The sequence below is a fragment of the Dioszegia hungarica genome (assembly GCF_025882075.1).
Source record: "Dioszegia hungarica strain PDD-24b-2 chromosome Unknown MKK02contig_2, whole genome shotgun sequence".
NCBI classification, from domain to species: Eukaryota; Fungi; Basidiomycota; class Tremellomycetes; order Tremellales; family Bulleribasidiaceae; genus Dioszegia; species Dioszegia hungarica.
In genome coordinates this window covers 968,873-993,928 of record NW_026515766.1, presented here as the reverse complement: position 1 = coordinate 993,928, position 25,056 = coordinate 968,873, and the positions used below count along the sequence as shown (strand labels likewise).

At 57.4% G+C, this 25,056-nt stretch overlaps 10 protein-coding genes across 10 annotated transcripts; 6 read left to right on the top strand and 4 right to left on the bottom strand.

Annotated features, from left to right (window-relative positions):
- Positions 1-4: 4 nt before the first annotated feature.
- MKK02DRAFT_35057 (S-adenosyl-L-methionine-dependent methyltransferase) lies at positions 5-1,155 on the top strand (the record flags this gene model as incomplete). Its single annotated transcript, XM_053089070.1, has 6 exons — positions 5-40; positions 98-135; positions 213-391; positions 445-541; positions 587-1,054; positions 1,104-1,155. 6 exons carry the CDS (start codon positions 5-7, stop codon positions 1,153-1,155), a joined length of 870 nt encoding a protein of 289 aa, XP_052949236.1.
- A 485-nt stretch (positions 1,156-1,640) lies between these two features.
- On the bottom strand, positions 1,641-3,027 carry MKK02DRAFT_29516 (uncharacterized protein; the record flags this gene model as incomplete). Its single annotated transcript, XM_053087839.1, has 6 exons — positions 1,641-1,768; positions 1,804-1,875; positions 1,923-1,955; positions 1,992-2,109; positions 2,134-2,343; positions 2,455-3,027. 6 exons carry the CDS (start codon positions 3,025-3,027, stop codon positions 1,641-1,643), a joined length of 1,134 nt encoding a protein of 377 aa, XP_052949235.1.
- Positions 3,028-3,315: 288 nt separating this feature from the next.
- MKK02DRAFT_29515 (uncharacterized protein) lies at positions 3,316-3,748 on the bottom strand (the record flags this gene model as incomplete). Its single annotated transcript, XM_053087838.1, has 2 exons — positions 3,316-3,699; positions 3,746-3,748. 2 exons carry the CDS (start codon positions 3,746-3,748, stop codon positions 3,316-3,318), a joined length of 387 nt encoding a protein of 128 aa, XP_052949234.1.
- Positions 3,749-4,568: 820 nt separating this feature from the next.
- MKK02DRAFT_39754 (uncharacterized protein) lies at positions 4,569-5,485 on the top strand (the record flags this gene model as incomplete). Its single annotated transcript, XM_053090764.1, has 5 exons — positions 4,569-4,689; positions 4,759-4,810; positions 4,865-4,992; positions 5,041-5,290; positions 5,347-5,485. The coding sequence occupies 5 exons, from the start codon at positions 4,569-4,571 to the stop codon at positions 5,483-5,485; spliced, it is 690 nt and encodes a 229-aa protein (XP_052949233.1).
- Positions 5,486-6,514: 1,029 nt separating this feature from the next.
- On the top strand, positions 6,515-8,315 carry MKK02DRAFT_39753 (uncharacterized protein; the record flags this gene model as incomplete). The annotated part of the gene is made up of 2 exons (XM_053090763.1): positions 6,515-6,598; positions 6,645-8,315. 2 exons carry the CDS (start codon positions 6,515-6,517, stop codon positions 8,313-8,315), a joined length of 1,755 nt encoding a protein of 584 aa, XP_052949232.1.
- Positions 8,316-8,533: 218 nt separating this feature from the next.
- Positions 8,534-9,974, bottom strand: MKK02DRAFT_39752 (Zinc/iron permease; the record flags this gene model as incomplete). Its single annotated transcript, XM_053090762.1, has 7 exons — positions 8,534-8,674; positions 8,752-8,854; positions 8,906-8,919; positions 8,980-9,052; positions 9,099-9,194; positions 9,244-9,680; positions 9,741-9,974. 7 exons carry the CDS (start codon positions 9,972-9,974, stop codon positions 8,534-8,536), a joined length of 1,098 nt encoding a protein of 365 aa, XP_052949231.1.
- Positions 9,975-11,153: 1,179 nt separating this feature from the next.
- On the top strand, positions 11,154-14,411 carry MKK02DRAFT_19194 (gamma-tubulin complex component protein; the record flags this gene model as incomplete). Its single annotated transcript, XM_053086052.1, has 7 exons — positions 11,154-11,344; positions 11,402-11,476; positions 11,526-11,712; positions 11,760-12,250; positions 12,314-13,303; positions 13,353-14,151; positions 14,199-14,411. Coding segments are annotated over 7 exons (2,946 nt in total), but the record flags the coding sequence as incomplete, so codon positions are not given.
- Positions 14,412-15,769: 1,358 nt separating this feature from the next.
- MKK02DRAFT_29511 (uncharacterized protein) lies at positions 15,770-21,293 on the top strand (the record flags this gene model as incomplete). The annotated part of the gene is made up of 15 exons (XM_053087837.1): positions 15,770-15,935; positions 15,985-16,258; positions 16,293-17,074; positions 17,122-17,190; positions 17,236-17,570; positions 17,622-17,749; positions 17,794-17,851; positions 17,898-18,035; positions 18,086-19,014; positions 19,066-19,273; positions 19,321-19,700; positions 19,748-19,859; positions 19,906-20,871; positions 20,919-21,233; positions 21,285-21,293. The coding sequence occupies 15 exons, from the start codon at positions 15,770-15,772 to the stop codon at positions 21,291-21,293; spliced, it is 4,869 nt and encodes a 1,622-aa protein (XP_052949229.1).
- Positions 21,294-21,490: 197 nt separating this feature from the next.
- MKK02DRAFT_39749 (S1/P1 nuclease-domain-containing protein) lies at positions 21,491-22,901 on the bottom strand (the record flags this gene model as incomplete). Its single annotated transcript, XM_053090761.1, has 6 exons — positions 21,491-22,073; positions 22,131-22,208; positions 22,257-22,376; positions 22,421-22,538; positions 22,615-22,782; positions 22,835-22,901. 6 exons carry the CDS (start codon positions 22,899-22,901, stop codon positions 21,491-21,493), a joined length of 1,134 nt encoding a protein of 377 aa, XP_052949228.1.
- An 826-nt stretch (positions 22,902-23,727) lies between these two features.
- On the top strand, positions 23,728-24,711 carry MKK02DRAFT_39748 (uncharacterized protein; the record flags this gene model as incomplete). Its single annotated transcript, XM_053090760.1, has 4 exons — positions 23,728-23,752; positions 23,839-24,087; positions 24,138-24,420; positions 24,558-24,711. 4 exons carry the CDS (start codon positions 23,728-23,730, stop codon positions 24,709-24,711), a joined length of 711 nt encoding a protein of 236 aa, XP_052949227.1.
- Positions 24,712-25,056: the final 345 nt, after the last annotated feature.

The window sequence follows — 25,056 nt, the reverse complement described above, 5'->3', positions numbered from 1 at the left end:
CAAGATGTCGCGCCCCGAAGAGATCGCGCCGCCAGAAGTGGTCAGTCTGACTGAAGGACACCAGGCCTGGCGCGGGGACTAGAGCTGATCCGAGCAGTTTTACGGGGACACCGAAGCCACCAAGTATACTCAAAAGTGAGCTCGACTGCCGGATCTTGCACCAGCAACAATACCACGCTGGTGTGATATGAAGAGTGGAACTGACGGAGTAGTACTCGTATTCAGTCAATTCAGGCGCAAATGACCGCCCGAGCACTAGAATTGCTCGCATTGCCAGAGGACGAAGTGGCGTTTCTGTTAGATATAGGATGTGGAAGTGGGCTCAGCGGGGAGATGTTGGATGAGGAAGGACATATTTGGGTGGGGTGCGATATTGCGCCGAGCATGCTAGGTGAGCTCGACGTTTCTCGCCTTCCTGGAGGGCGCTCAAGCTGATATGATAAGAGGTGGCACTGGAGAGGGAAGTAGAAGGGGATCTGTTCTTGCACGATATTGGACAGGGATTCGGATTCCGCCCAGGAACCTTTGACGGTGCTATCAGGTACTTCTTCTCATATCGAGCCAGAAGCGGCCGCTGATCAAGCAGTATTTCCGTGATTCAATGGCTCCTCAACGCCGACGCGACCTCCCACTCCCCCACCCAACGCCTCACCCGCTTCTTCACCACCCTCCACGCATCCCTCCGGAATCCCTCCCGCGCAGTCTTCCAATTCTACCCCTCCTCGGACGATCAAGTCCACATGATCACCTCTGCTGCCCAGCGCGCGGGATTCGGCGGTGGTCTAGTCGTCGACTATCCCAATTCTCGCAAGGCGCGCAAGATGTATCTGGTGCTCATGGTGGGATCGCAGGAGGTACCGAAGGGACTGGACGGGGAGGAGATGGCTGTGCAGGGGAAGAATGGGGTGGGGGCCGAGCGGAAGAAGGAGGAGGTGCGGAATGAGCGGAGGAGGAGAAAGGAGGAAGGGAAGAGTAGGAAAGGAAAGAAGGAGACGACGGGGAAAGAGTGGGTCATGAAGAAGAAGGAGCTGTATCGGGTCAGGGGCAAAGAGGGGTACGTCTATTTCATCAAGTTCAGTAAGGCGCTGTTGCTGATCAGCAAGTGTACCGCGAGATTCGAGGTATACGGCCCGGAAGAGAAGAGTCCAATTCTGAGCATGCTCATCGGCCTGTTTCTCTACTTGTATCTGCTCCTGATCGCCTCGTGCTGTGTACAATAATGCATTTCTACGGACAGCTTTTGCCTTCTTTCGGAAACATACTGAGGTCACTGGCAGGATCAATCACAGGAGGTCAGGTCGAGCGTTAGTAAGTCCGCTGTTAGCAAGATCAGCCTATACAAATCAATAGCGCTCGTCCTGGACACTTGATTCCGACGGGCGTCATTTACACTATTTGCATCGAGTCGCCCTCGGGTCTTGTATTGACAGACTACCCCCCGCCTCGGTTTGCTATCGCTATCGACAGGCGATCCGTCGACCGGTGGCCGCGGTATATACCGCGGCTGAGAGGCAGGCGAGAAGAGTTTGGGGTTGATGAGGCTGGAGGAGCGGGTGGTGATTATACACAATGTATTCGTGAAAAGGGTAGTCGTAAATCGTCGTTTGATGTCGGTGTAGATGCGTGCTGGATCGAGACTTTTAGATATTGACAGGTTGTCGGCCTTGTTTGGTTTCTTCTAGTACCGAAGCCCCTCTTGAGACGGGGGGTAGTGGTGCGAGCGGTACGGCGAGATTGAGCGGCGTCTTCTGGGGCTGCGGGGCATCAGCTGTCGTCTGCATCCGACTGTCAGAGCTAGCTGACCTTGGCGATCGGCGTCGGTCACGCTCATAGTCGTCTCGCCTACTTCGGCCGCCGTACGGGTCGTAGTCGTTCCTGCAATGTGAGCTTTGAGCGCCTATACTCAGAACATCTTGACTCACCTGCCCCGCCTGTCCCACTCGTCCCGCCCATCTCTGGCCCGCCAATCATCCCTCGGGTCCCGACTCAACTCCCTGCTCCCACGACGCCAATCACCGGCGCGGCGATCATCGTACCGGTCATCGTATCGATCGTACGGCCGGTCATCATACCGAATGTCGCGCCGAGGAGGTTCCACCCGTTCTTCAGCTGCTTTGTCAGCTTACTTTCCACTTGGACAGAGTTGGTGACCAGGAACTGACGGAGTGGCCGCTTTGCACCCATATACTCCCCGGGAGTCGGATTATGCGGTTTCTGAGTCGCCGAAAAGTCCACTCGCATCTCGCGCCCATGCAGCATCTGTCCGTTGAGCTTGTCGACGCATTCTTGGGCGTCTTCGGTCGTACGCATAGTGATGAAGCCGAACCCGCGAGATCGATCAGTCTGCCTCAGTCAGCTTGGGGTTACTTGTAAATTGCAGTCTTCCGTCCGGCCTTCTAGTTTCCTTCTTCCTCCCCGACCAAGATTTACCGCCTTGCGTCACCGACACTTGACTTTGCTTGAGAAATTGCGTTTTGCAGGAGAAGGACTTGCCCTTTGGTCGTACACGATGACCACCTTCTCGACCTCCCCATGCCTTGCAAACTCATGCTCCAGGTCCGCCTCCTTGGTCCGGATGCTCAGCCCAAATACACCCAATACGGGATTCGCCCCCGCCTTGAGCGGCCCTCCCTGTTTGCGAGCCCCGCTCGACCCCTCGCCGTCGCGCGAGGGGGCACTGTGCCAGTCCCGGTCGCCGCGAGGCTGAGGAGGTGCGCGCCTGTTGTTATCGAAGCGAGCGGCATGCATGGGTTCGGCGATGGGTGCGGGGGCGCGGCGGGGGAGGTAGCGGTCGTCGTACCGGTCAGAGCGAGCCCGTTGATGGTTGCCGTTGTTGTGGTTGTTTGAGCGGGAGTCGGTGCGTTGATGGTGTTGGTTTTGTTCAGGTTGAGTTTGATGGGATTGATGATCGGAAGGGGGAGAAGGGGTGGTGATGGCCCGCGCGGGTTGTTCGTCGTATTCCATCAAGGCGGGATCGTCGCGGGTATCGCGAGGCGAGCGGGGGTAGTCGAGATCGTTGTACGACATGGTAGAAGTGGTTCGCGTTGAGGTGTAGTCCGAGATATGTCCGATGTCGAAAGATGCGGCCGAGGTTGAGGTGGATATATAGTGAGGAGTCGAGAAAAAGGGAGAATGGAGAATGGAGAGAGAAGGGAGGAACAATCGTCAGCTCCTCTTTCGCTTGGACAAAGGTTCTCCCTATCGCTAGCACGCACATACCGCCTTCCTTTGTATTATGATCACCTGACCCCCTTCTTCCTCACCCTTCATTACCCCGTACTTCTCCCTTCATAGAATCAAAGTGGACAAAGCAACTCACGTATCTGCGGATCTCCCTTGTGCATCCCCCCGTCTCTGCTCTTTCCCTTCTCCATGTCCTTGCCCCTGAACCCCATTCGCTATCCCCGCAGGCTGTGATGGCGGAGCTGTCGACCCCGAAGGCTGACCGCCTGGCTGAAAGGAAGGGCCCGCATTAGCCGCCGCCGGCAAGACCGACGCTAGCTTTGTTGCTGTCCTCGGCACATATGCTGGAAACTTCGGCTTTGAGATCGTTCCAGTAGGCAGAGTGCTTGAAGCGGTACCAGCAGATGGCGAGATGATACCGTATGCGAGCGAACTTGATGGTCGAAGGGGTTGAGGTGGAGGTGATTTCGGGGCCCAGGTGTCCCTTGCTATAGGGACATTGGCGGAAGAGAAGCTCTGGAAATCAGCTCATGCGTCTTAGGCAGCTGAGAGAGGGACTGACCATGTTGAGGTGTGGTTGCTATTAGAGGTGATCGAGCTGTTGATGGGTGTCTTGAGCTTTGGGCTTGTGTTGAGTGAAGGTGAGGTCAGCTTGATCTTTGGCTGAGTTGACCGGGAGCAATTTTGGGTGGTGCCTGAGCGCCGAGCGTGACGGTAACGGTGGCGGGTGGCGTCCACGAGGATCGACGCGCCGAGCAATCGTGCTATCTAATCTCTGAGCGATACATCGGCAAGCTGGATACAAGATAGATGCGGACAGATGTCTGAGGATTCAGATATGCAGGTGGAACCCTTGGACTCTCTTGGACGATCTACATAAGATGTCTTGCAAAATAAATCTCGGAGTCCCCGTCAGATGCGCCGTAAGCGTGACATCTTCCTCCGGCGGCTCTCCGACGCGTCGGTCCCAGCCATACTTTTCGACCTCGTTTCAGCCCGGCCATACCAAGCGATGACGACGATACATCCCCCTGGGCCTCGATGCTGTGGGGAATGACTGCGGAAGGAGAATCATACCGCGCTTTGGATATCTTCAGGGGTATTAGTGCGTGTGTTCAGACCAGCTTGACCTTTTTTCATTACCCTGGATCTAAGTTCCAGTCTACCTCCTTCGCGTCCGGGGCTGGTTAGGAAAATCATATATAGACTCAGAGGTATCGCTTGGTTACCCCTTCTCTTACACATCTCTTTGACATACATACTCATCTGTCCTTTCAGCTACCAACCCCCTTGTCTACCCAAAAACAACCAACGGTCTTTACAAGCCAACCCAACTTCCAGTCTTTACCGAAAAACTTACCATACCTCAACCCCAATCAAACAAGATGCGATCCGCCGTCTTCCTCGCTGCTCTCGTCGCGTCCGTCTCGGCCCAGCTCAAGATCGAGACTCCTACCAGCTTGATTGAGTGCCAGCCGGCCAAGCTCATGTGGTCCGGTGGAACCGGTGAGTATTTTTCGCCTTATCCCTTCGCATACCTCGTCCACCTTGTTTGGGCTCGACCTGACTTTTCAGCGCCTTACTTCCCGGCTGTTATCCCTGGTGGACAAGCCTCAGCCGCTGCTCTGTAAGTTGTCATCACGCCGACGGCGCAACAAAGAGCTACAGCTAACTCCCTCAGTAAGACCTTCCCCCAGACCAGCGACACCTCCCTCACCTGGACTGTCGACCTTGCCACCGGCCAGGAAGTCACCCTGAGGATCACCGACTCTACCGGTGCCATCAACTACGCCGAGAAGGTCCCAATCCGTACGTCCCTGTAGCCGACTCCGATGATGGCTTGAGCTAAATTTCCAGAGGCCGGCTCGAGCAAGACCTGCCTCAACGGCGCCGTCGCTGTTGGCGGAGCTTCCGGTAGCGCTTCAGGCGCCGCCGCCTCGGGCAGCGCTACCTCCTCCGGTGTCCGCGCGTCGGCCTCTTCTGCCGCCGGTGCCGTTGGCATGTCCGCCTCGTCCGTCTCTTCCGCCGCTAGCGGCATGGCCTCGAGCGCTCGTGCTTCCGTCTCCTCCATGTCTGGCAGTGCCTCCGGTGTCGGTGCTTCCGCCTCGTAAGTTCACATCATCCCTCTTCATTCTTCAAAAGTGACCCCTGCTGACAATCCAGCTCCGTCTCCAGCGCTGCCGCCTCCAGGGTATCCGGCGCCACCTCCTCCTCGGCCGCCGCCTACCTCTCCACCGAGCCCAAGGTCGTCGGTGGTCTCCTCGGCGTCATCGCTGGTGTCTTTGGCATCCTCGCGCTCTAAGCGTGCGCCACGACCTGTTGACGACTGCTACGACCTCCATCATGTTGCACATCACGGCCCGTAACGCATAGACCACACTTTCATCTGTATATGTGTTTCGAGCATTTATCTCATGCATGGACATTCACTTAGCTATGGGCTCAGCCTGCACGGGCAGTACTTGTGATGCGGGCCAGGCCTTGGACCTCAGCTGGCATGGCTAGTTGAAAGCTTGAAAGAGGGCACGGTGATCCACCGATGTCAGAGATCAGAGGGTATAAGGTGTCCACTTTAATCGAGCCCCATTTATTTGACTTGAGCGCGATCGCGAGGGTATATGTTAGGCCTTGACGGGGTTATGCGGCGTTTTCTGAACCGCGATTTCAGAGCATCTTCGGGCTTTACCCGAATGCTCAGATACGGGAATATGCGGCGATATAGCGAAGCACTGCGAAATAGATGGGCAGGGGCGAGATGAAACGTTGCCCGTTTGGACCCTCGTTTCATCATGTGCCCCGCTCTCGAACCCCTCCGAATGAAAGCCTCAGACATCTCCGAGATCGACATGGCAGCTTGGAGAGCCGTTCGCGGGGCCCGCTGCCTCGATAGCAGCATGCTCGGTCGCCTCGACTGGGCCGAAGACGAACAAAAGAGAAGGTAGCAGTCACGCTCCGCCCCGCATTGCGCTCGGATCGGTAACTATGCAAAGGATAAGGTTCGCGGGGTGCGAGCGTACAGGTTTGCCAGGCACGAGCTCCGACGCCCGAGCATCGGACAACCTTCCTTTCCAACAGATTTGATTTTTTGACACACCCTCCCTTTCCTTGGAGATCAACAAGTTTCATCTCGCCATCTAGCGGTTGATCTAGATGAACGACCCACACAACACCACCGAGGCCTTTTCTCGGTGATCGCCTATCCCCTACATCTCCCTTCTCACGCTCCTTGCTTTGACTCTAGACGGCGACAGATCCCGCTGGTAGGGACCCATCGACGACACCTGTCTACCGATCTCCTCCCGGTTCATCTTTCGTCACCGCTACGACTACGATGGGGCTCAGGAAGCCCAAGTCGGAAAAAGACCTTCGGGGCAAGCTGCGCAAGCCGCGTGCGTCAGATGAGGCTTCGACAGCGGTAGGTTGCACCCACACATTCTGCTCAGGCTAAGGCTGACAATCAGTCGAGCCGACATCAACGCCTCCCTTCCGTCCCCCCCATCATCCCCCTTCCCTCGCATATCGCCCGTATCGCCCCCGTACCCACCCATATCCCCACTTCGCCCACTCTCCGACCCCGTCATCCCGCCAAACGAGCCGTACATCACCACCGGCGCTCCAGATCCTTCTCGACGCTTACATCTATGATCTCGCCTACGCTCTCTGCATTCTCCGAACAGCCCTGGCGGTCGCGGGACGCGTGGCTCGCCATACATGCCAGACCGTCCTCTCCTCCGCCGGTGACTGTACTGCCTACTGCCCCCGGAGGGTCCGATAAGGGATGGAGAAGGAAAGGGAATGGAGGGTTCTTTGCGAGAGAGCTGGCGGGGGTGGGGGAGGCGGCGTTACCGCTCCCTCAGATGGCGCCAGGGCGATTAGGGATGGGAATGGGCAGGTCCCAGACTACGGGAGACCTCGCTGGGGCGGTGGAGAGGCCGGAGGTCAGGCGAATGGTCAGCGAACCCTCTCAGCCTGAGCTACTCGAAGACGAAGGGGTGAAGGGGCAGGGCCCCGGGCTGGACTCAAGTCTAGAGGGGGAGGAAGACCAGCTCGCCCAGCTCCATCTAGGCGACTGGAAACCCGGCTTCGCCTCTTCTCTCTTCCGCAAAAAGACACATCGGGCGTCCCTCCCTTCCCCTCCACACGCGGACAGCGGGTACGAGGAAGAAATCATCACGCCTCCCGCACCCAGTCGGCCCGAATCTCACCTCCTGCCGGAATCACCACCCCCTCCTCCCGCATTCAAGCGACATCTCTCCACGTCCCGCGATCCGCCGATACAGGCACGGTCTTACTCTACCTTGTCGGGGTCGGTCCGGACCTCCCAATCTTCTTCGGTGCACACCTACGAGACCTCCGATCTCGAACATCACCATCAGGCCCACGCCGGTTCCGCGTCTGGAGGAGGATGCGGGGTGGACGATCCTGCCGGATCAAGATTGATCGTTTCCACCTCGTCTACCTCTTCTGAGCTCCTCTCCCCTTCCTCCAGACCCACCTCCCTGTCGCGCCATTCGGACATCCTCGAAGCTCCTCCTAAACGATCTTCCTCTCTCCTCGCACGGGAAGATCTGCCCACCATCATCACCCCCACTTCCAAATACTACCACTTTACGGCCGGTACCACCTCCGCTCGGTCCAGTATCGACATCCACCCGCATACCCATCCCGACACTGTCGCCGGCCACTTTGATCGAAGGGGGAGCGAGGCGGATATCGTCCCTTATAAGGCTAGGACAGGACCGCCCCGCCGCGCATTGCCAAAGCTCCCTCATGAGCAGCATGGACGGGACGAGTCGTTGCCCCCGTTACTACCGCCGGCGGACATTGCGCGGGTACGATCGGGACTCTCTATGGGCGCCAGGCTGCCCGTTCTGCCGGAAGGCGGTGGCGGTGGAGGTGGAGGGGTAGGGGCAGAGGTGAGGATGAAAGGCGTACCATGGGCGCGGGCTGTGCGTAAGCCGGACGAAGGGGAAGAAGGGAGACAAAGGGTCATGCGCCAGGTGACGGAGATGGAGGCGGGCCTGGGTGCTCGAGGACAAGAAGGGGCGGAGAGGTGGAGTAGGGGATCGGATGTGAGTCGGAGGGGGAGCGAGGCGAGTCAGGGGGTGGCAGTCAGGGGTGGCTGGGTGTAGAGAACGTTCGGGCATTTGAGGTGGGATTCCGATGATGGGGGACATGCCGCGATAAAGGGATCAAGTCAGGCCACTGGATGGCGCGAAGTCATATACATGCAGCAACATATAACATCGAGTGAGATGCGCACCGCCACTGAGAGTGAATTGTCCTATTATCCCGCCTCAAGACTCGACACCCTTATGATACAAAATCCCTTCACGGTCGTCCTGGCGCATCATGCCCACTTGCCGATAACAGCCATAGCGATCATACCCATAATCATCAAGCCCATCGCGAGTGTAGGCTTCCATACTGGCGCGTCTCGGAGGGGGCCCTCGGTGAAGTCTGCAGAGAGCAGCTTGAACGCGGTGTATAGCTGCAGAGTCAGCACTAGCTTTGGGCAGCGCATGCATAGGGCTGGCGGTGAGAAGACGGGGAGGGGACGAGGCTTACGAGGATACCGGCTGAGAAGGAGTTCAGGACGCCCACGGAGATGAGCTCGGCGATTCCATTTTCGGAGAAGAATGAGCGGACACCGATTCCGATTCCGATACCGCTAGACACCCTCAGCGCTGATATTGCTGTCTGAGCAAGAAGATAGGTTTACATAGGAGTGATAAGCTGGTAGAGTCAGCATGAGGTTTCCGTGCAGAGTACAGCTGGGATGAGAGGGGGACTAACGGTAAATGCCAATCCCATGAGGGTAGCGCGGGTCTTGGATATCCATGTGAGGACAGCTATACGTGCGCCGAGCCTAGTCGTCAGCTCGGTTCTATCAAGCAGCCGGGACGAAGACTCACGCAGCCCCCTCGAAGAACTGGTGGAATACGATAACGATCAAAAGGGTTGTCCAGCTATCGCCTGAATCTGCGCCTAATGTTACGCCAATCATGACTCTACCTGATCAGCTTGTCTGCCAACAATCGAGCGGGAAAAAGGACTGACGAGTGGAAGATGATCCCAGCTTCGAGTAGCATGACCTGCCATCCCTGCTCCGCCTGGAAGATCAGGTCGGCATGACAACAATCCCCATTGCTCATCATCGCCGGGACAGGCAGACCCGGGGCGGGCGCTTGTTGTACTTGCCCACTGCTACCGGTTGTCCCATCGAGATTTTTGTCGTCCCCCGATATCGACGCTCCCGTGGCCCGCTCAGGCCGAGTAGAGAGCTCGAGTGACGCATTCGACTTCAGTGTCTGCCGTTTGAGACTGGCCATCCGCTGCCGAATCCCGACAAAGTCAAGGACGAAGGTGACGAATGCGCCTGCTAGTGCAATAGCGGGGGCTGTGGGATCGTATGTGACATTCCCGACGCAGGGGTTGGCGAAAGTGATGAGGCCTTCATAGAGGAGGTGGATGAAGGATGTGGAGAGGATGATTCCCTGTCCATCAGCTTCGCCTTCCCTTCTTCTACCAGGACCGCGAGAACAGACAGTACGCACAGTCCCAAAATGCCTAGCGAGGAAGAAACAACTCCTAACCACCCCTTCACCCCGCCCTACCGCTGCCGCATCACTCATGCCCGCCGGTCGACCATCCCGCCCCTTCGCGCGACCCGTGATGAGCGGTACCCCCACGCCCAGGCCGGACGTGATGAGGACGATAAAGACCGCAGCTATGTGGAGGGGGAGATTGTACTCTCCTAGTACGTTTTGGCTGCAGTCGCGGGTGCTCATCTTGCGTGGAGGCTGATGTGAATGCTGTCGATCAAGAGGACAGCTCGCCGTCGTCGGGGTGGTGATGTGGTCTACCTTTGTCCGGAAGATAGCTTTGTCGGGCTTGTGGACGTCGAGATGTCTCCGGGACGCGTTTGGGTATTATATATAGCTGAGATGAAGTAGCCTGCAAAGTGAAGACCGAGCAGGTCAACATCTCATCAGATCTGCGATCGAATAGGAAAAGTCTTGGCGTTTAGTGAGCTCACTTGGTGACCTTGACTCGGCTTGATCAGACGACTGAGATTTCCTTCTACGCCATAGAAACGCTCCCGCTGCATCTCACCCTTTCGTACATATCATACTTGGGAGCTGAGGGGGTGCTGCCTGTGCAGGATATGAGCGGACTAGGCAAAGTTTGAGATCGTCAGGCAATTCAGCAGGTCCGCGTTCTCAAAACTTTATCCAGACGCGTCGGGACGAGGAATGTGGTGTGGCTCCTTGATGTTTTCAAGCCTTGTCTAGTCGTCGCACCGTATCCTCGTCGACTTGAGTCCAAGATGACGCTATTTGAACCCCTCTCGAGCTCGACGCTCTTCTCGCTCCCGTCTCTACGGTCAGAAAAGACAGGCGACCGGAATGTATTCAGTCTGCCAGGGCTGAAAGAGGTCGAGCCATGGTTCGCGCTTCCGAAGCTGGACGAGTATGCCGCTGGCGAAGATAGGATGATGACGGGTCTAGAGGATGGGGCTTGGTGGGGACTCAGGAAAGCGGGAATGGGTGGAGATGAGGTGGGAAAGGGAAAGGGGAAGGGGACAGCGCAGGCCGCGGAGGTGATCGTACCGGTCGATCCCGTTCAAGCGGACACGCGAGACGAAGTTGCCGTAGAGGAAAGAGTGGAGAGGTCAGAGTGGACGATTATGGCGGATAGGATGGGAATGGAGGCTGAAGCTGGACCGAGTCGGCCTCGTGCCTTCAAGGTATGTCCATTTCTGTCCAAAGGATCGACGCGAAGAGTAGCTCAAGTCGTAGCCGATTCCGACATGGGATGTCATGGACGAAGTCGACGCCCAAAACCCCTTCGCCTCGGAAGGCGGACGGAGGACGTTCGAAGCTATCAATCTCATGTAAGCTGTCCGGCCTCTGCTCATCAGGCAAAAGGGAGTTGAGAGCTGATGCCTTAGTTCTGAGCCCTCCGTGACACTCCCGAAACTTCGCTCGCAGCCTCGAGCGGCTCCTACGGACCCAGACGAGCTACTCCATCTCATGATTCGTGCCACATTAGGAACGACGACGACTGAGTCGCTCAAGTGGGACAAGAGGAAGGGGAGCTACGTATGGGCAGGCGGGACGGGACGGACTGAGGGTCTCAGCAGAGTCGCTTCTTCCGGGTAAGCCTTCGACCTATCAAGAGGTTCGCATTGAGCATGTAGCTGATCCCACCAAAGGGCTGTTTCTGACTTCTTGGAGATAGCGACCTCCCTACGGAGACTAGATGAGCTCCTGGACCGTCAAAGCAAATAGTAGGCCTTAGGTCTGCTTCGTTGTCATACCCTAGCTGACAACAATCAGCCCACTCACTCCGACGCATCATGCCCTCTTCAACGCGGTCTCGACCTACCTCTCATTCATCAAGAACCGCCTCTCCGCCGCGATCGGAGAGAGCGAGCAAGAGGCGGTATCGGGGTGGATCAAGTGGAAGGCGGCTCTCCGGGACGTGAGGGAATTACTGGGCGTCTTGCTCGAGATCATGGGCTGGGTACGTCCGCTGTCCCATATACTCATACGACACAGCTGATGATACAGCCTGTCTCAGAACCCTCGTCCGGCTCAATACCGTCCAGAGCCTCCGCACTCCTCAGCCATCTTTACTCGCACCTCCTCGCGCATTTCCAGACCTCTTCCCCAGGGTCTCCCGCTTCGCAAACGGTCCTCTGCCTCGCGTACCTCCTTCAGTCCTCCTCCGCGCCATTTCTATGCTGTCTGCATGCTTGGGTAGGCCTCTCCGACTCGCCAGCCGAAACGGCCTCTGGAGATCCGGCAGACCAACCCTGGTCTGATCTGGGCATTACTAGGCTACCACGGAAAGGCCCCAACGTCGCAGCAGAAGATGTGCGCTGGGAGTATGAGTTCTCAAGCAAGCGGATGCCGGCATTTATACCCAAGGATGTCAGGCGGAAGTTGTTTGAATCGGGAAGGAGTCTGCGATTATTCAGGGAAGCGAACGGGGAGCATCCGCTTGCGGGCGGTAGCTGGGGGCTGGAAGGTAGCTGGGGCTGGGGATCAGATTTCAATGAGTAAGTACAGCTGAGAAGATCGTCTCTCGGTCGAGGAGACGGGTCAAGAGCTGAGATGTACAGTGTACATGCGGAAGTCAAAGCTCATCTGAGGCGGATCGAAAAGGAGACGGAAGGGTGGAGGCGATCAATACGGGAGAGATCGAGACCACCCTCCGGGAGCTCGGGCTGGAAGGGCTCAAGAATCGGAAAGAAGCAACGGAAACGGATCCCAGCGGACTTCTTCGGTGCTGCTTCCTCGTCAAGCACGCTAGCGGGCCTCTCCGACCCGAAGGCAGACCCGTCGCCCCCGGTGGGGATCGACAGCAACTTCTCGCTCGTACCGAACACAACGACCAACGTCGAGCGTCAACTATCCGACTTCCTCTCACTTCTCAATCTCACCCCTGGTTCGCAAGCCCCAGCCCAACCCGCCTCAATATGGTCCTCCACCCCACTCGACGCCCTCCATTCCTTCCTCACGTATCATACGACGCGCCCACTCCTTCCTGACCTATACCCCACCTTCCCCCTCTTCATCTCCCACCACCTTCTCGCGCCCCTCTTGGCGCACGCCGAGCTCGTCTCGGCCGCTCTGGTCTCGCTCTACCTGGACGATATGGGGTACCTGGACCATTTGGATATACTCTACTCGTTCTGGTTAGGCGGTGACGTGGGGTTCTTTGAGCGCGTCAGTGGCGCGTTGTTCGGGAAGGAGGATCAGGAAGTGGGGCATGTGGCAGGGATGGGTCGGCGAGCCCGGACGAGGGCGCGGATGGGTCTTGGAGCGGCTGGAGGAGATCCTGGGGGAGGAGAGACCGGTGAAGAAGCAGGAGAATGGGGTATCGCGCTAGGTGTGGGCCTGAGCGACCGGCAGAGATGGCCGCCTGGAGGGGCGGAGCTGGCTTATGCGCTCCGGACGACGCTGGTAGATGATCTCGGGGGACATACTGGCGCGAAGAGGGATGGAACGGCATGGGAAGAGGTGGAGGATAGGGTCTCGTTCGCGATCAGGCCATTGCCGGAGGATGAGGGCGGAGTACGGGCGAAATGGATGGATCCGCAGTCTATCGAGTGAGTCCCAGTGCAGTCCTTCTGTCGCGATACTGCTGACGGACGATAGAGCCCTTGACTTTTTGTACCTCGCCTACTCGCCCCCAGTGGCCATGTCGGTCATCCTCCCTCGTGGCATTCTTGCGAAATACCAAACCATCCACAACTTCCTCCTCCGCCTCTGCCGGGTCAACGCGGTGGTCCGATCCATGTACTCCGATCTCCATAAGCCTGCTCTGGACGATACCCCGGGAGACGCGCCGAAGAAGTCCGGGGTCGACATCCCGCGGACGAAAGCGCAGGTCCGGGCGACACATCGCCTCAGGCCCCAGAGACGGACGATACTCTCCGCGGAGCCAGAGTTGGAAAAGACGATCCTCCGCCTCCGTTTCGGGATGAGCCATTTCGTTTCGGCCTTGATGCGGTATATCGTCGACTCGGCCATCGGGGTCAACTTTGATCGGATGCGCAGGCGGTTGGAGAGGCTAAAGCGGAAGGATCGCGCGGGCGATACCAGGCCGGACATGCTGGACGATGATGGGTATTCGGACTTTGCGCCTCAGGCCAGCAATGATGTCGAGGAGGCAGATGGGCAGGAGGAGGATTCGGGATCGATCTATCAGCTCAAATCGGTCCATTCGCTTGTCGGGTACCACCACCTCACCCTGGACCGGATCATGCGCGCTTCCCTGCTGTCGCCTGCGGCGGGTTATGATGTGGCCTTCAAGCTGCTCATGCGCTTGTTTGGGCTGATTTTGGATCTGGGAAAGGTGGTCAAGGAGGTGGAGAGGCGGATGCTCGAGCCTGCACAGGCAAGGGAGAGGGTGATGGTCATCAAGAAGGAATGGGAGGAGAAGGAGAGGGTCTTTGTGAGTCTTTCGTCTAGACACGTAGGGTGTTGGAGCTGATATACCAGATACTAGCGGTCGAGCGGCTCTCACAGAAGTCGGACAAGCGACATGGAATGGTGGAAGGCGAAGGGGAAGACGGAGCGAGGGATATGGAGGTCCTGGATGAGGGAGATGGGCAGTCTGGGCATGTGAGCGGGCTGGCGGAGCTGCTGTCAAGGCTGAAATTGGGGTATGGGGATGATGCGGTGAGGACGGGAAGGTGGAATGAGGGTATCTGATGAGTTGTATCTATCAATCCTGTAGCACCGGTTCCCATAGGATTGAGCTATACAGCTTCGCTTCAGCTAGCTACCCGCGTACATGACTCTGCGAGATTTGCCACCCGGGCCGGCGAGTTTCGACGGTTTGACTTTGGCAGCCTGTTTCACCTCAAACCTTACTTTCGCCTCGGACCCTTGACTCTCCTTGACTGTGGCAGGTATAAACATCGCATACAGCACGAAAGACGGCAAGGAATACAGCTTTGAAGCCATCTGCGACCGCTGTTCAGCGTCGACACGTCCTCGCCCTCCACCAGTTCCCACGCAAAAGCACGACACACAATCTCGTTTCAGAACCGCCTCCTGGCCGCCCGTTCACTCCGAAACATATGCCCCGGTCGAATGGACCGAAGCAGAGGCATCATCCATATCCTCCAACTCCATTCCAAGCGATAGGAGCGGGCGGGGCGGGCAGGCGAGCCATTCCGAAGCGCGGAGGGTGGTGAGGGTGGTGAGGCTGGGAGGAAGGAGAGAGGAGAGCAGGCCGTCAATATTCTTCACCTGGAGGGCACGGACGCGGTCAGGCTCACGCACCGGCACGGGGACCCGAGACAACGATTATCGATTGTCGTCCGAGCTCGAGCTTTCGGTGTTACCATCTTCGACCTTGCTCCTTGACAAGTCTCACCGCGGACAACGGAGGACGGAGGATCTGATACTGCAGGTGTACCGAATACAGGCACGAGCTAGAACCCACACAGGTGAGTACACATCCACACAGCCCTAGCTGTTCCTCGACTTGTCCCTGGTCTAGTCTACGCCCATTATCATGTGTGCCTTGACAACAAGCTCGGGCTGCGAAGTGACAAACCCAAAATAAGCATTCACGCCCTTCACGACACCACTCAACATCTACATCCCTATTAGAGCCCATGTTGACATTGCTGTAGATACTCGCTCGACTCTGTTGATTATCAACAGCCTATCGACCGCTGTCGCTCTGAAGGCATCGTCAACATCACACCGAATCCTCAAGTGGGGCGAGAAGGAAGACTCTGAAGTCTGTGCGGACAAGAAGGAGCTGTGTTGAACTGGACATCTGGGCGTCTTGCAGTCTGGACTTGTCAACAATCATGTGAGTAGCTCTTGTTCTGCAGTTCTGCGCCAAAGTCCAGGCCGGTGGAGGCGAAGGTGAACTCGCACGAAAGGCACGGCCCTTTAGGCTACGCCTTGCAGACCGTCCTTTCTCGCCCTCGTTGCCCAGCTCGATGACTGCGCTGATGGAGCAGCGCCCATTCCTGTCTGTGTAGCAACTGCTCCACCCATCTCGACTGTATCGACTATCACTATTATATCATTACCACCCCCTACCCAACATGTACACGCCAAAACGGCAATCTATGGCCTCGGCGGTGCCTATGTCGCCGCTGGGCCCAATCATCCCCCGACCGAGCTCAGCAGCAAGCCAGGCTCCGCAACACCGCACGAACAATATCAGTGACGCCTCCAGCGACACGGCTGACGCGAGGAATGTCAGAGTTGGTGAGCTACGTACTCCGGTCGGTAGAGGGAGGATCAGCTAACATCTTAGTGGTCCGCATTCGACCTTCCCTCGCGGACGACTCGGTTCCCCTTCGCCTTCGCAACGTCCTCATCCACCCCACCTCCGCCTCGGATCTACGTATCGACGTCGACCCATCTCAGCTGACCGGAAACGCGGGTCTCACCACAGGCGCGAAGCGACACCCATCCTTCCAGTTCGACCATGTGCTCGGGGAGGAGTCGAGCCAGGTCGACCTATACGACGTCACGGGACGAGATGTGGTGGAGGAGTACATGAAAGGGCACAACGTGACCTTCCTTGCGTGAGTACATTTGCCGACTTGAGCTGATATCCAGATACGGTCAGACCAGTTCCGGCAAATCCTACTCAATGGGCACGACTGGCGAGGATATCGACTACTCGGGCACCGCCTTCACGCCCCGCACGGGTCTCATCCCTCGTACCGTCCGAGCCATCTTTGACCGCGCCGAGGAGATTCGGCTCGCCTCTGGCCCTGGCTCCAGCTGGGAGTGCCGCCTCTCCTTCCTCGAACTCTACAATGAGGAGATCATCGACCTCCTCTCTGGCGCCGGCGTTCAAATCACCATCCGCGAAGAACGGGACGGGCGGATCATCTGGTCCGGTATCCGCGAAGTCAAAGTCAAGACCCTCGCGGAGGTCATGCAGCTCTTGCAGGACGGAGCGGCACGTCGTCAGACGGGCGAGACGGGGATGAACGCCACGTCGTCGCGAAGTCACGCCATCTTCTCGTTGACGATGGTGCAGAAGAAGAGGGCGGGGATCATTGTCTCGCCAAGTCAGCCGATATCGCCACCGGGGACGCCAAAGACGCTGAAGAGGCCGACGTCGTTCATCGGGATGCCGAGGTCGATTACGCCCTCCGGATCGAGGACGGGCCCGCCAGTCGCGTTTACGCAGAAGCAGTCGGGCATTCCACGGCCGAATTCCATGCTCGGGCACCGGGAAGACGAGTTTGTGGTCGTCACGTCAAAGTTCAATATGGTGGATTTGGCGGGGTCGGAGCGGCTCAAGCGGACGGCGGCGCAGGGTGACCGGATGAAAGAGGGGATATCGATCAACTCGGGACTATCGGCGCTCGGAAACGTCATCTCAGCCTGTAAGCTCACAGCCACTTTAGCAGCTCGGGCCGTAGCTGACCTATAGTGTCGGATCCAAGAAGCGCAAAAGGCCACATCCCGTATCGGGACTCAAAGTTGACCCGGATGCTGCAAGGTAGATTGTTCCGTCAATGATGTACCAGGCAAAGCTGACGTGCAGACTCAATCGGCGGTAACGCCCTCACGACAATGATTGCCTGCGTGTCTCCCATCGAATACAACGTCGCCGAGACCCTCAACACGATCAAGTACGCCTCGCGCGCGCGAAATATCAAAAACACCTCAAAGGTCAATGCGGTCGAAGCAGGCTGGGATGATGTGGAGCACTTGCAGACGACGGTGTTGAAGTTGCGCAAGCAGATTGCAGCCTTGGATACGGAGGGATCGGCGGGCGGGGCGACGGGCATGGCGGGGAGAACATCACCTGGCGATGCGCAGAGGCAGAGCGAGAAGCTCATTCAGCGGCTGGCGGAGTTGCAGAGGGAGCATACCGAGGTCAGCTGTCCTGCCCTTGATATTGGAAACACAAGAAGCTGATCTGCTTAGCTGTACGACCGGTATCTCGCCAAGTGCAACGAGAACATGCGGCTCACGAGCGAGCTCAAGAGTGCCACGCCGGGTGACGCGGACGTCTTGGCGAGGTTCAACGAGACGGTCGAGCCTGTCATCTTGGAGTGAGCTCGCTGGAGCTGGGTGAAGACCATGAGCTGACTCTCAGGTACGAGAAGGTAGTTTCGGCGCTCAATATCCAGCTGGATGATCTGAGGGCTCAGCTTGTAAGCTGCTTCAATCCACTGAGTCGGTTATGAGCTCACACCGTAGTCGCTCCTCGATACCCTTTACGAAGAGCAAGGTCGAGGGTTGGTGGAGGCGCAAGAGCGCCAGACGCAGAGCGAGAGCTATGCAGCCGAGCTGCGAGCCAGGGTTGGCAAGCTTAGCGACCAAAATTCGTCCGGCGAGGTCAGTCCATAGGTCTGGACTGAGTGGTGAACTCGAGAGCTGATCAGCAGTCTTACATCAACGACCTCGAAGCCAAGCTCAAAGCGCACACCGACGCTTCCGACGGACACACAGACGCTGCCGTCGAGCTCAGAAAAGAGATTACCCGCCTCAAGGCGCTCAATGACTCGCTGAGCCAGCACTCGGCCGAGATCGAAAGTCGGCTTTCGCAATCGGAGGACAAGTCGGTCCAGCTCGTGCAGCAGATCGAACGGCTCGAGGCTGAGGTCACTCGGCGCGAAACGTCGTACAGGGAGCTGGAATCGCATATTGCTATCCTGGATACTACGCACGACAACAAGCTGCTCGTCACTGAGTTAGAGGAGCGGAGTCGGCACATTGCTGAACTGGAGAGGGAGCGGCGTGAGGCGGAGGAACGAGAAGCGGGGCAGCGGGAGCGGCTAGAGAAGCTGTTGAAGGCAGAGCGGATTACTCAGGATGAGCTTCGTCAACAGCTTTCTCGGCACTCTATCCCTACTCCTCCTCCATCTCGCTTGGTCGACTCGGCCACAACAAGCACGTCACGCGACGTCTCTACTACCTCGCAGATCACTCCGCCAGACACGCCGGAACGGAGATTGGACACGGAGGACGAGGTGTCGAAGCTCAAGGAGCAGATCGTGGCCATGGCGAGAAAGGCGGGGGAGGCAGAGGAGCGGTATACCGCCGCTCAGGCGAGGGTGGAGGAGCTCCAGACCCAGCTCGTCGAGGTCCAGGAGGCCAACGATACTCTCCCAATTACGCCTTCGATATCGCTCAACCACCTGGACGATATGAGCGAGAATGGCACGACGCTCCTGACGCCCAAAGATACCAGTCCGGGTCCTTCGCCCTCGCGCATGAAGAGGGGGTCTATGCCGATCTTGTCGGCGACGGGATTCGGGACGGCGAAAGGAGGGGGTTTTCGGGGAGGGAGGGGATACGGAGAGAGTCGAAGCAAGTGAGCTTCGCGAGAGTGAACCATGCTGCGTAAATGATAGCTGACAGACAGACATCAGTCGCTCTCGCAGGAATTGTCATCTGCGCAGCAATCGCTTACATCGTCGCGAAGCTCATGGGGCGGCTCGAATAGTTCGCTATTCGGCCAATCATCATCTAGGCAGAGTATGCCATCGATCAAGCCGTTGCGAACGCAGCAGCAATCGATGGATATGCGTACGCAGACATCTATAGAGACTGAACTGAAATTTCTACACAAGGTGAGCTGAAGTGGGCGGACTTGGGATCGGTCGTAGCTGACAGATAGGTGGTCGAGGATAGGGATGAAGACCTCCGTCAAAAAGAGGCTTATATCCGGAAACTCGAAACATCGCTCTCTCTCCAAAATCAATCGCACAATATCCCCTCCCGCAAAACCAGTGCACCACCATCTTTCCAACCGACTACTCCTCCCTCTTCTATCCCTCTCCCATCTTCTCCGGACAATCCGGGAATCTCCCTTCCGTCCGAATCGGGCTCGTCGGGCGAGTCGGTCCAACAGCTGGATACGCCCATGTTATCCGAGGATACGCATGGTCAGCTGGGCGTTCCTCCTCAAGCAGAAAGATTCTTCACTCCCGCTGGGGAGATAACGGACCCGCTTGAGTTTCAGCACGCGCCATCTCAGCCTCAGTCGGATCTACTACTGTGAGCTAGATCTCTTAGATTACTGTCCCAGATAGCTGATATCCCAGCGAAATGCAGACCAAGGAGGCGTCTCAACGGGCCATCATCGATCAGCAATTCAAGCAGATTGCGGATCTTCAGAAGATCAATCTCAAACTTCGAGATGAGCTGCATGGCGGAGTGAGTTTTGGTGCAAGGATAGACCGCGTCAGAGCTGACCTCGCAGCAATATCCCCAGCTCTACCGTAGCCTGGATGATCTCCGCCAAATCAATGCAGACCATTCCGACAAGACACTCTCGCCCTCCACACCCAAACCCTCTTCCCCCTTCACCCAGCTCAGCCCAAGTCGCGAGCTCAACGCCCTCCGCGACTCCCACGCAGAGGAGCTCCAGACCATTATCAACGGCCACGCGCAGACGATCGAGGCGCTTCAGCGGGACTGTGACGAGCGGATCTCGGTCATGGAGAAGCAAGTCGAGGCTATGGCGGCGGAATACGAGGAGCAACTTCGTCGTCTCCAAGCACACCACTCTACCGAACTCTCCTCCCGCCAACAAATCCACGACGACGCGGTCGCCAAGATCCGGAAGGACGGGGAGAGCATGAGTGCAGAGCTCAACGCCTCGTTGGCGAGTCACGATGAGGCTCGGCGGCAGCTCAAGATGAAGGCGGACCAGGCGCTGTTTGAGCTCTCGCGCGTACGGGACGAGAGCCACATGCAGCGCAATGCCGATGCCAAACAGATCGCGGATCTGCTCCAGGTAAAAGCGAACCTCGAGGAGGCTATCAACGAGCTCGAGGTGTCCAAGGTGGACTGGATGAAGCGGAATAGCGAGCTCGAACAGCGTTATTCCAGAAAGATCGTCCCTCCCCCACAAGGACCGCCGCCCAATATGCCGCTCCCGCCGACCCCTTCCACGCACGTCCTCCTGGCGGGCACGTCGGCCGGTCAGCGCTCTCCACCCGTTTCCAAAGCGGAACGAGGCCGGAGCCAGAGCCACAGCGGGTCGAGCGAGGAGGCGCACGAGTCGCTCAGCCACGCCCAGGATATCGAAGCGGCGGTACCGCTCCTCCCGGCGCATGTGGGGCAGATGGTCCAGGCGGTCATGGCGGAGAAGGCGAGGGTGGCGGCCGAAGCGGAGGTACTGCGCAAGCAGCTCGGGGATCGGGCCGCTCTGGTACAAGAGACCGTGAGCTATCTTCCGGGCATGCGGGTCGATCATAGCTGATAATATAGGAACAGCAGCTCACCTCCGAAGTCGAAAAATCCCAAACCCTCTCCCGAGAACTCGCCGATGCCCGCAAGACCAGCTCCAAGCTCCGCGCGCACCTCGAAGACTCGCGCCAGGAGACCCGGCGGCAGCAAGACGAGTGCAAGGCGCACATGGAGGAACTCACCGAGCGGCGCCAACAAGTCAATCGGGTCGAAGAGCACAAGCGAAGCGAGAGGGACTCGCTCCATACTGCCAATGCGCAGGTCGCGGCGTTGAAGGCGCAGTTGGAGAAGGCGGTGGACGCCAAGGTCAACAAGAAGATGGGGAGCAAGTTGAAGGTGAGTCTACCTAAGCGGGGTACGATGGGGGTCCGGAGCTGATGGGGACAGTGTTTCTAAAACGGTCCTTGCGCCGAGGTGTATACCCCTTTTTCGTTCGCTTTGTCCAATCTATCCTTCTGGGCTTGTAGGGTTCTCTGGTCGATTGTCGTATACCTGCTCTGTATGCTGTGCACACTATGCAGAAGATTGTGTACAAGTCATACATCTCTGATGTTACAAATATGGCCAGCCATCAAGATCCAAAATGACCTAGACTAGTACGCGAGATACACCCCCTCCTTACCGCTCAACGCCGTATTGAGGAGATGCGCCAGTCTCACTCCGCCCATCGCAAGCAGCATCTCCATCGTGTTGTCCCGCGCGAGCTTGCCGAGGTACACGTCGGTGTCGAGCTCAATAAGTGGCGATCCGGGGGAACCAGTGTACTCTTTCGGCCACGCTGACTCGCAGTTCAGCTTGTGGAGCGGCTTGGCCCATGTGTACGGGCACGCGGGGAACGGCGCTCGGCTAGAGGCCTTGACGTTGGTGGGGTGAAGAGCGAGGAGGTCATTGCTGAACCCCTCGACGGCCTGGAGGGGGATCATCTCTGCCAAGAAGGCCGAGAGTGGGGATGGGAGGAGTTTGAGGGCGGAAGCGGTGTAGCCCTTTACGGTGTTGAGCCAAAGGTCGGGTGCGGGGATGTTGGAGACGGAGGAGTGAGGGTAGGGGTCTCCGCCGGCAGGGCAAGCGAGCCAGCCCTCAATGGAGTTGGACCACCATCCCCTCATCCCTTCCCACAGGATGAACCTGACGTACGGGTCGAAGATGGCGCCGAGTAGGGCGGACTCAATCTGCTTGCTGCAAGGTCAGCTTGATTTCGTATCTTGCAGTCCAATCCGGAACTGGATGACGTACGAGGGAAGGGGCGTCGTATAGTTGCTCAGCTCCCGGATGTTCTTGGTGAGGATTCCAGAGTCCCACACGGAGTGAAGACTGAAGCATGAGCTGAGTACGTGCAAAAAGCTGTGTCGTGGAGCTCACTTGCGGTGTCTCCCCTCAAAGAGGAACATTGCGCCATTGCCACCCTTGTCTCGCCCAGTCAGATGCAGCGGCTGATGCATGTCGCCCACAAAGTGCGTCAAGAAGCGGATCGGGATGTCGCTGGGATGGGTCAGCCAAGCTCGCTCCGGAGAGTTGCGACTCACCCTTTCCCGTTCATAACTTGGCCGGTGAAGTTGGCAATGGCTGTCAAGACGTTGACGTCCTCGTTCGCCCAGCCATCCTCGCCAAACTCGCAGTGGTCTGCCGGGTGGTCGTTGATACCTGCACTCAGTCAAATTGTACTGATAGGCGGCAGGCGGCTCCTCCACCCGTCTCGGATCATGCGTCAGAGACTTACCGTTGACGTAGTGCATGGCGCCATTTCGCCATCGCATCCGCACTTGGTCCGCCCAGGCCGCTATAGGAGCGAGATGACCTTTCGCCTCTGGCGGGAGAATGTGAAGGAGAGCTTCCTTTGTCTCGGGATAGAGGTGGACCTGAGCGATGGTAGCTACAATCTCGTGCCCTGCTGCGTCAGCTCTGACCCCTGCTACTGGGTCCCAAGGGAAGCAGTCTACCTGCAGCGCCCCAGGCCAGAGCTGTGGGCACGAGAGGAGCCAGTGCGAGAAGCGGAACAAGCAGCATCGTGTCTGCGACGCGTCCAGGAATTGGCGGTGTAGTCAAGAAGAAAGTTGCCGGAGTGTGGTGTGTGCGTCAGTCGTCCAAGTTGCTGGGGTCAGATCCAAGTTGCAAGTCGATGGGAGTAGTCCAATATGCTTGTGTGAGCTGTAGAAGGATAAGAAGAATAAGAAGGGTGAGATGAGAATGCGAAAGGGTGTCTTGTGTGTGTCAAGCTGTGTGAATGGGGTCAAAGATTTGGCTCGGATCAAATCATGAGTCATGCCGATGACGTAGGGCAGAGATCCGCATTCCTCAGGCAGACGCGACGGAAAGGGCATGCGTTGTGAACGATGGTGGGGCCGACCCTCTAGCCATTTGGCCGCCTCAACGACTTTTATACTGTCCTATACCACGATAGTTCAGGAGCCGCTGGATTGATGCAGCCTCATGCGTGAATGCCCGTTGGTGTATGATGAGAGGGGCATGCCCGTCGGGCTTGATGCACGATGAGGTACAGTGGGTAAGATGGTCCTTCTCCTCAAAAGTTCGATCACTAGACTGACGACTGACAGTACTGATATACCGCGTGAATGCTTGTAGGCATGGTCCGACGTGACCGACGGGCCTTCCGGTATGCCCGACGGCCTTGCTTACAACGCCAAAGGACCTGATCACCCCGCATTTGTAAGCAGTTGCAATATCCGGGGTATCTTTGCTTAGAAACATAACACGTCGCATAAGACAGCATACTGCTATATAAGCTGGAACGGAGCACCCGTCGACTTGACTCTCTGATCCCATCATCCCCGCTCCTAATCCCCGAATACCCACTTTTGCTCACTTTCCCATCATGTCTTCCCCAACGGTCTATGTCGGTGAGTCCCATTCCGGACATCCTATACCCTACATCCCTTCATGATCCTCTTCAGCTCTTCTCCTGGACGACTAGCTGAGACTCCAGTCACTGGCGCCACTCGAGGTATCGGTCTTCAACTCGTCACCCAGCTCGCTGCCAGGCCCAATACCGTCATCTATGCCGGCTACAGGACCGCACCCTCTGCGGACAGTGACCTCGCCCAGCTCGCCGCCAAGCAACCGGAAGTCGTCATCCCCATCAAGCTCACCTCGGGGGACCAGAAGGATAATGCTGCCGCTGCCGAGGTCATCAAGGCCAAGTTTGGGAAAGTGGATGTTGTGATCAGCAATGCGGGTGGGTATATACAGCCTCTTCGGTATGTGTACAAAGCTGACTTTATATAGGCTACTGCGCTCCGCTTAAGGCCATCGCCGATCTGACCCCCAAGGATATCTATTCCGAGTTCGACATCAACCTCATTGGCGGCCTCGTCCTTTTCCAAAACCTGGTTCCACTTCTCCAGGCCGCCCCTTCCCCGAAGTTCATTACAATCTCATCGGCCGCCGGCTCCATCGCCCTGGCGCTCGGGGTTCCCATCACTAGCTATGGCATAAGCAAGGCCTCTGCGAACTTCTTGGCAAAGAAAATTGATGTCGACTATCCTGATATCATTTCGTTTCCTCTGCAGTGAGTTCTTTCAGATGTCCCTTCCTGATATTGATAGAGATGCTAACGTCGCAGCCCAGGTCTAGTCTCGAGTAGCATGGGGCAAAGGCAAGTGATGAGACTGGCGGTATAGACACGGCTGGGAGCTGACGATCCAGTGCCAGTGAGCAGCTTGGAGCCACCCTCGAGCAGCTCGGAGCCATCACGCCCGCAGAAAGCGCTACCGGGATCCTGTCGTTGATAGACAAGGCGACCAAGGAGACCCACGGCGGGAAGTTCTGGAATGTTGACGGGACGGAGCTCGCCTGGTAGATTGTAGACAAAGACGCCGATGAGATCAATGTGAATCGCTGGCAGCCTCAGAGGCGGTGTCAAATTACCTTTGAAACCCGCCACGAGCCAGCCATGACTTCATATCATCGCGACAGATCGCTTTCACGCAATGTCAGATAACATAGGATGCTAGGATTATCATCGAGTATGTTGACGGCCCGACGGCTGATGCGCCGGCATATGGTCCAGTCCTTACTGCTCGCCTGCGCCAATGTTGCATGAGGGGTTGCTACTGATGTCATCGGAAGCCATACGTTTCAAGACGTATATCCGTCCACATCGTTGAGCAGCCGGATATCCCTGACGACCGCCTCCCCCACTTTA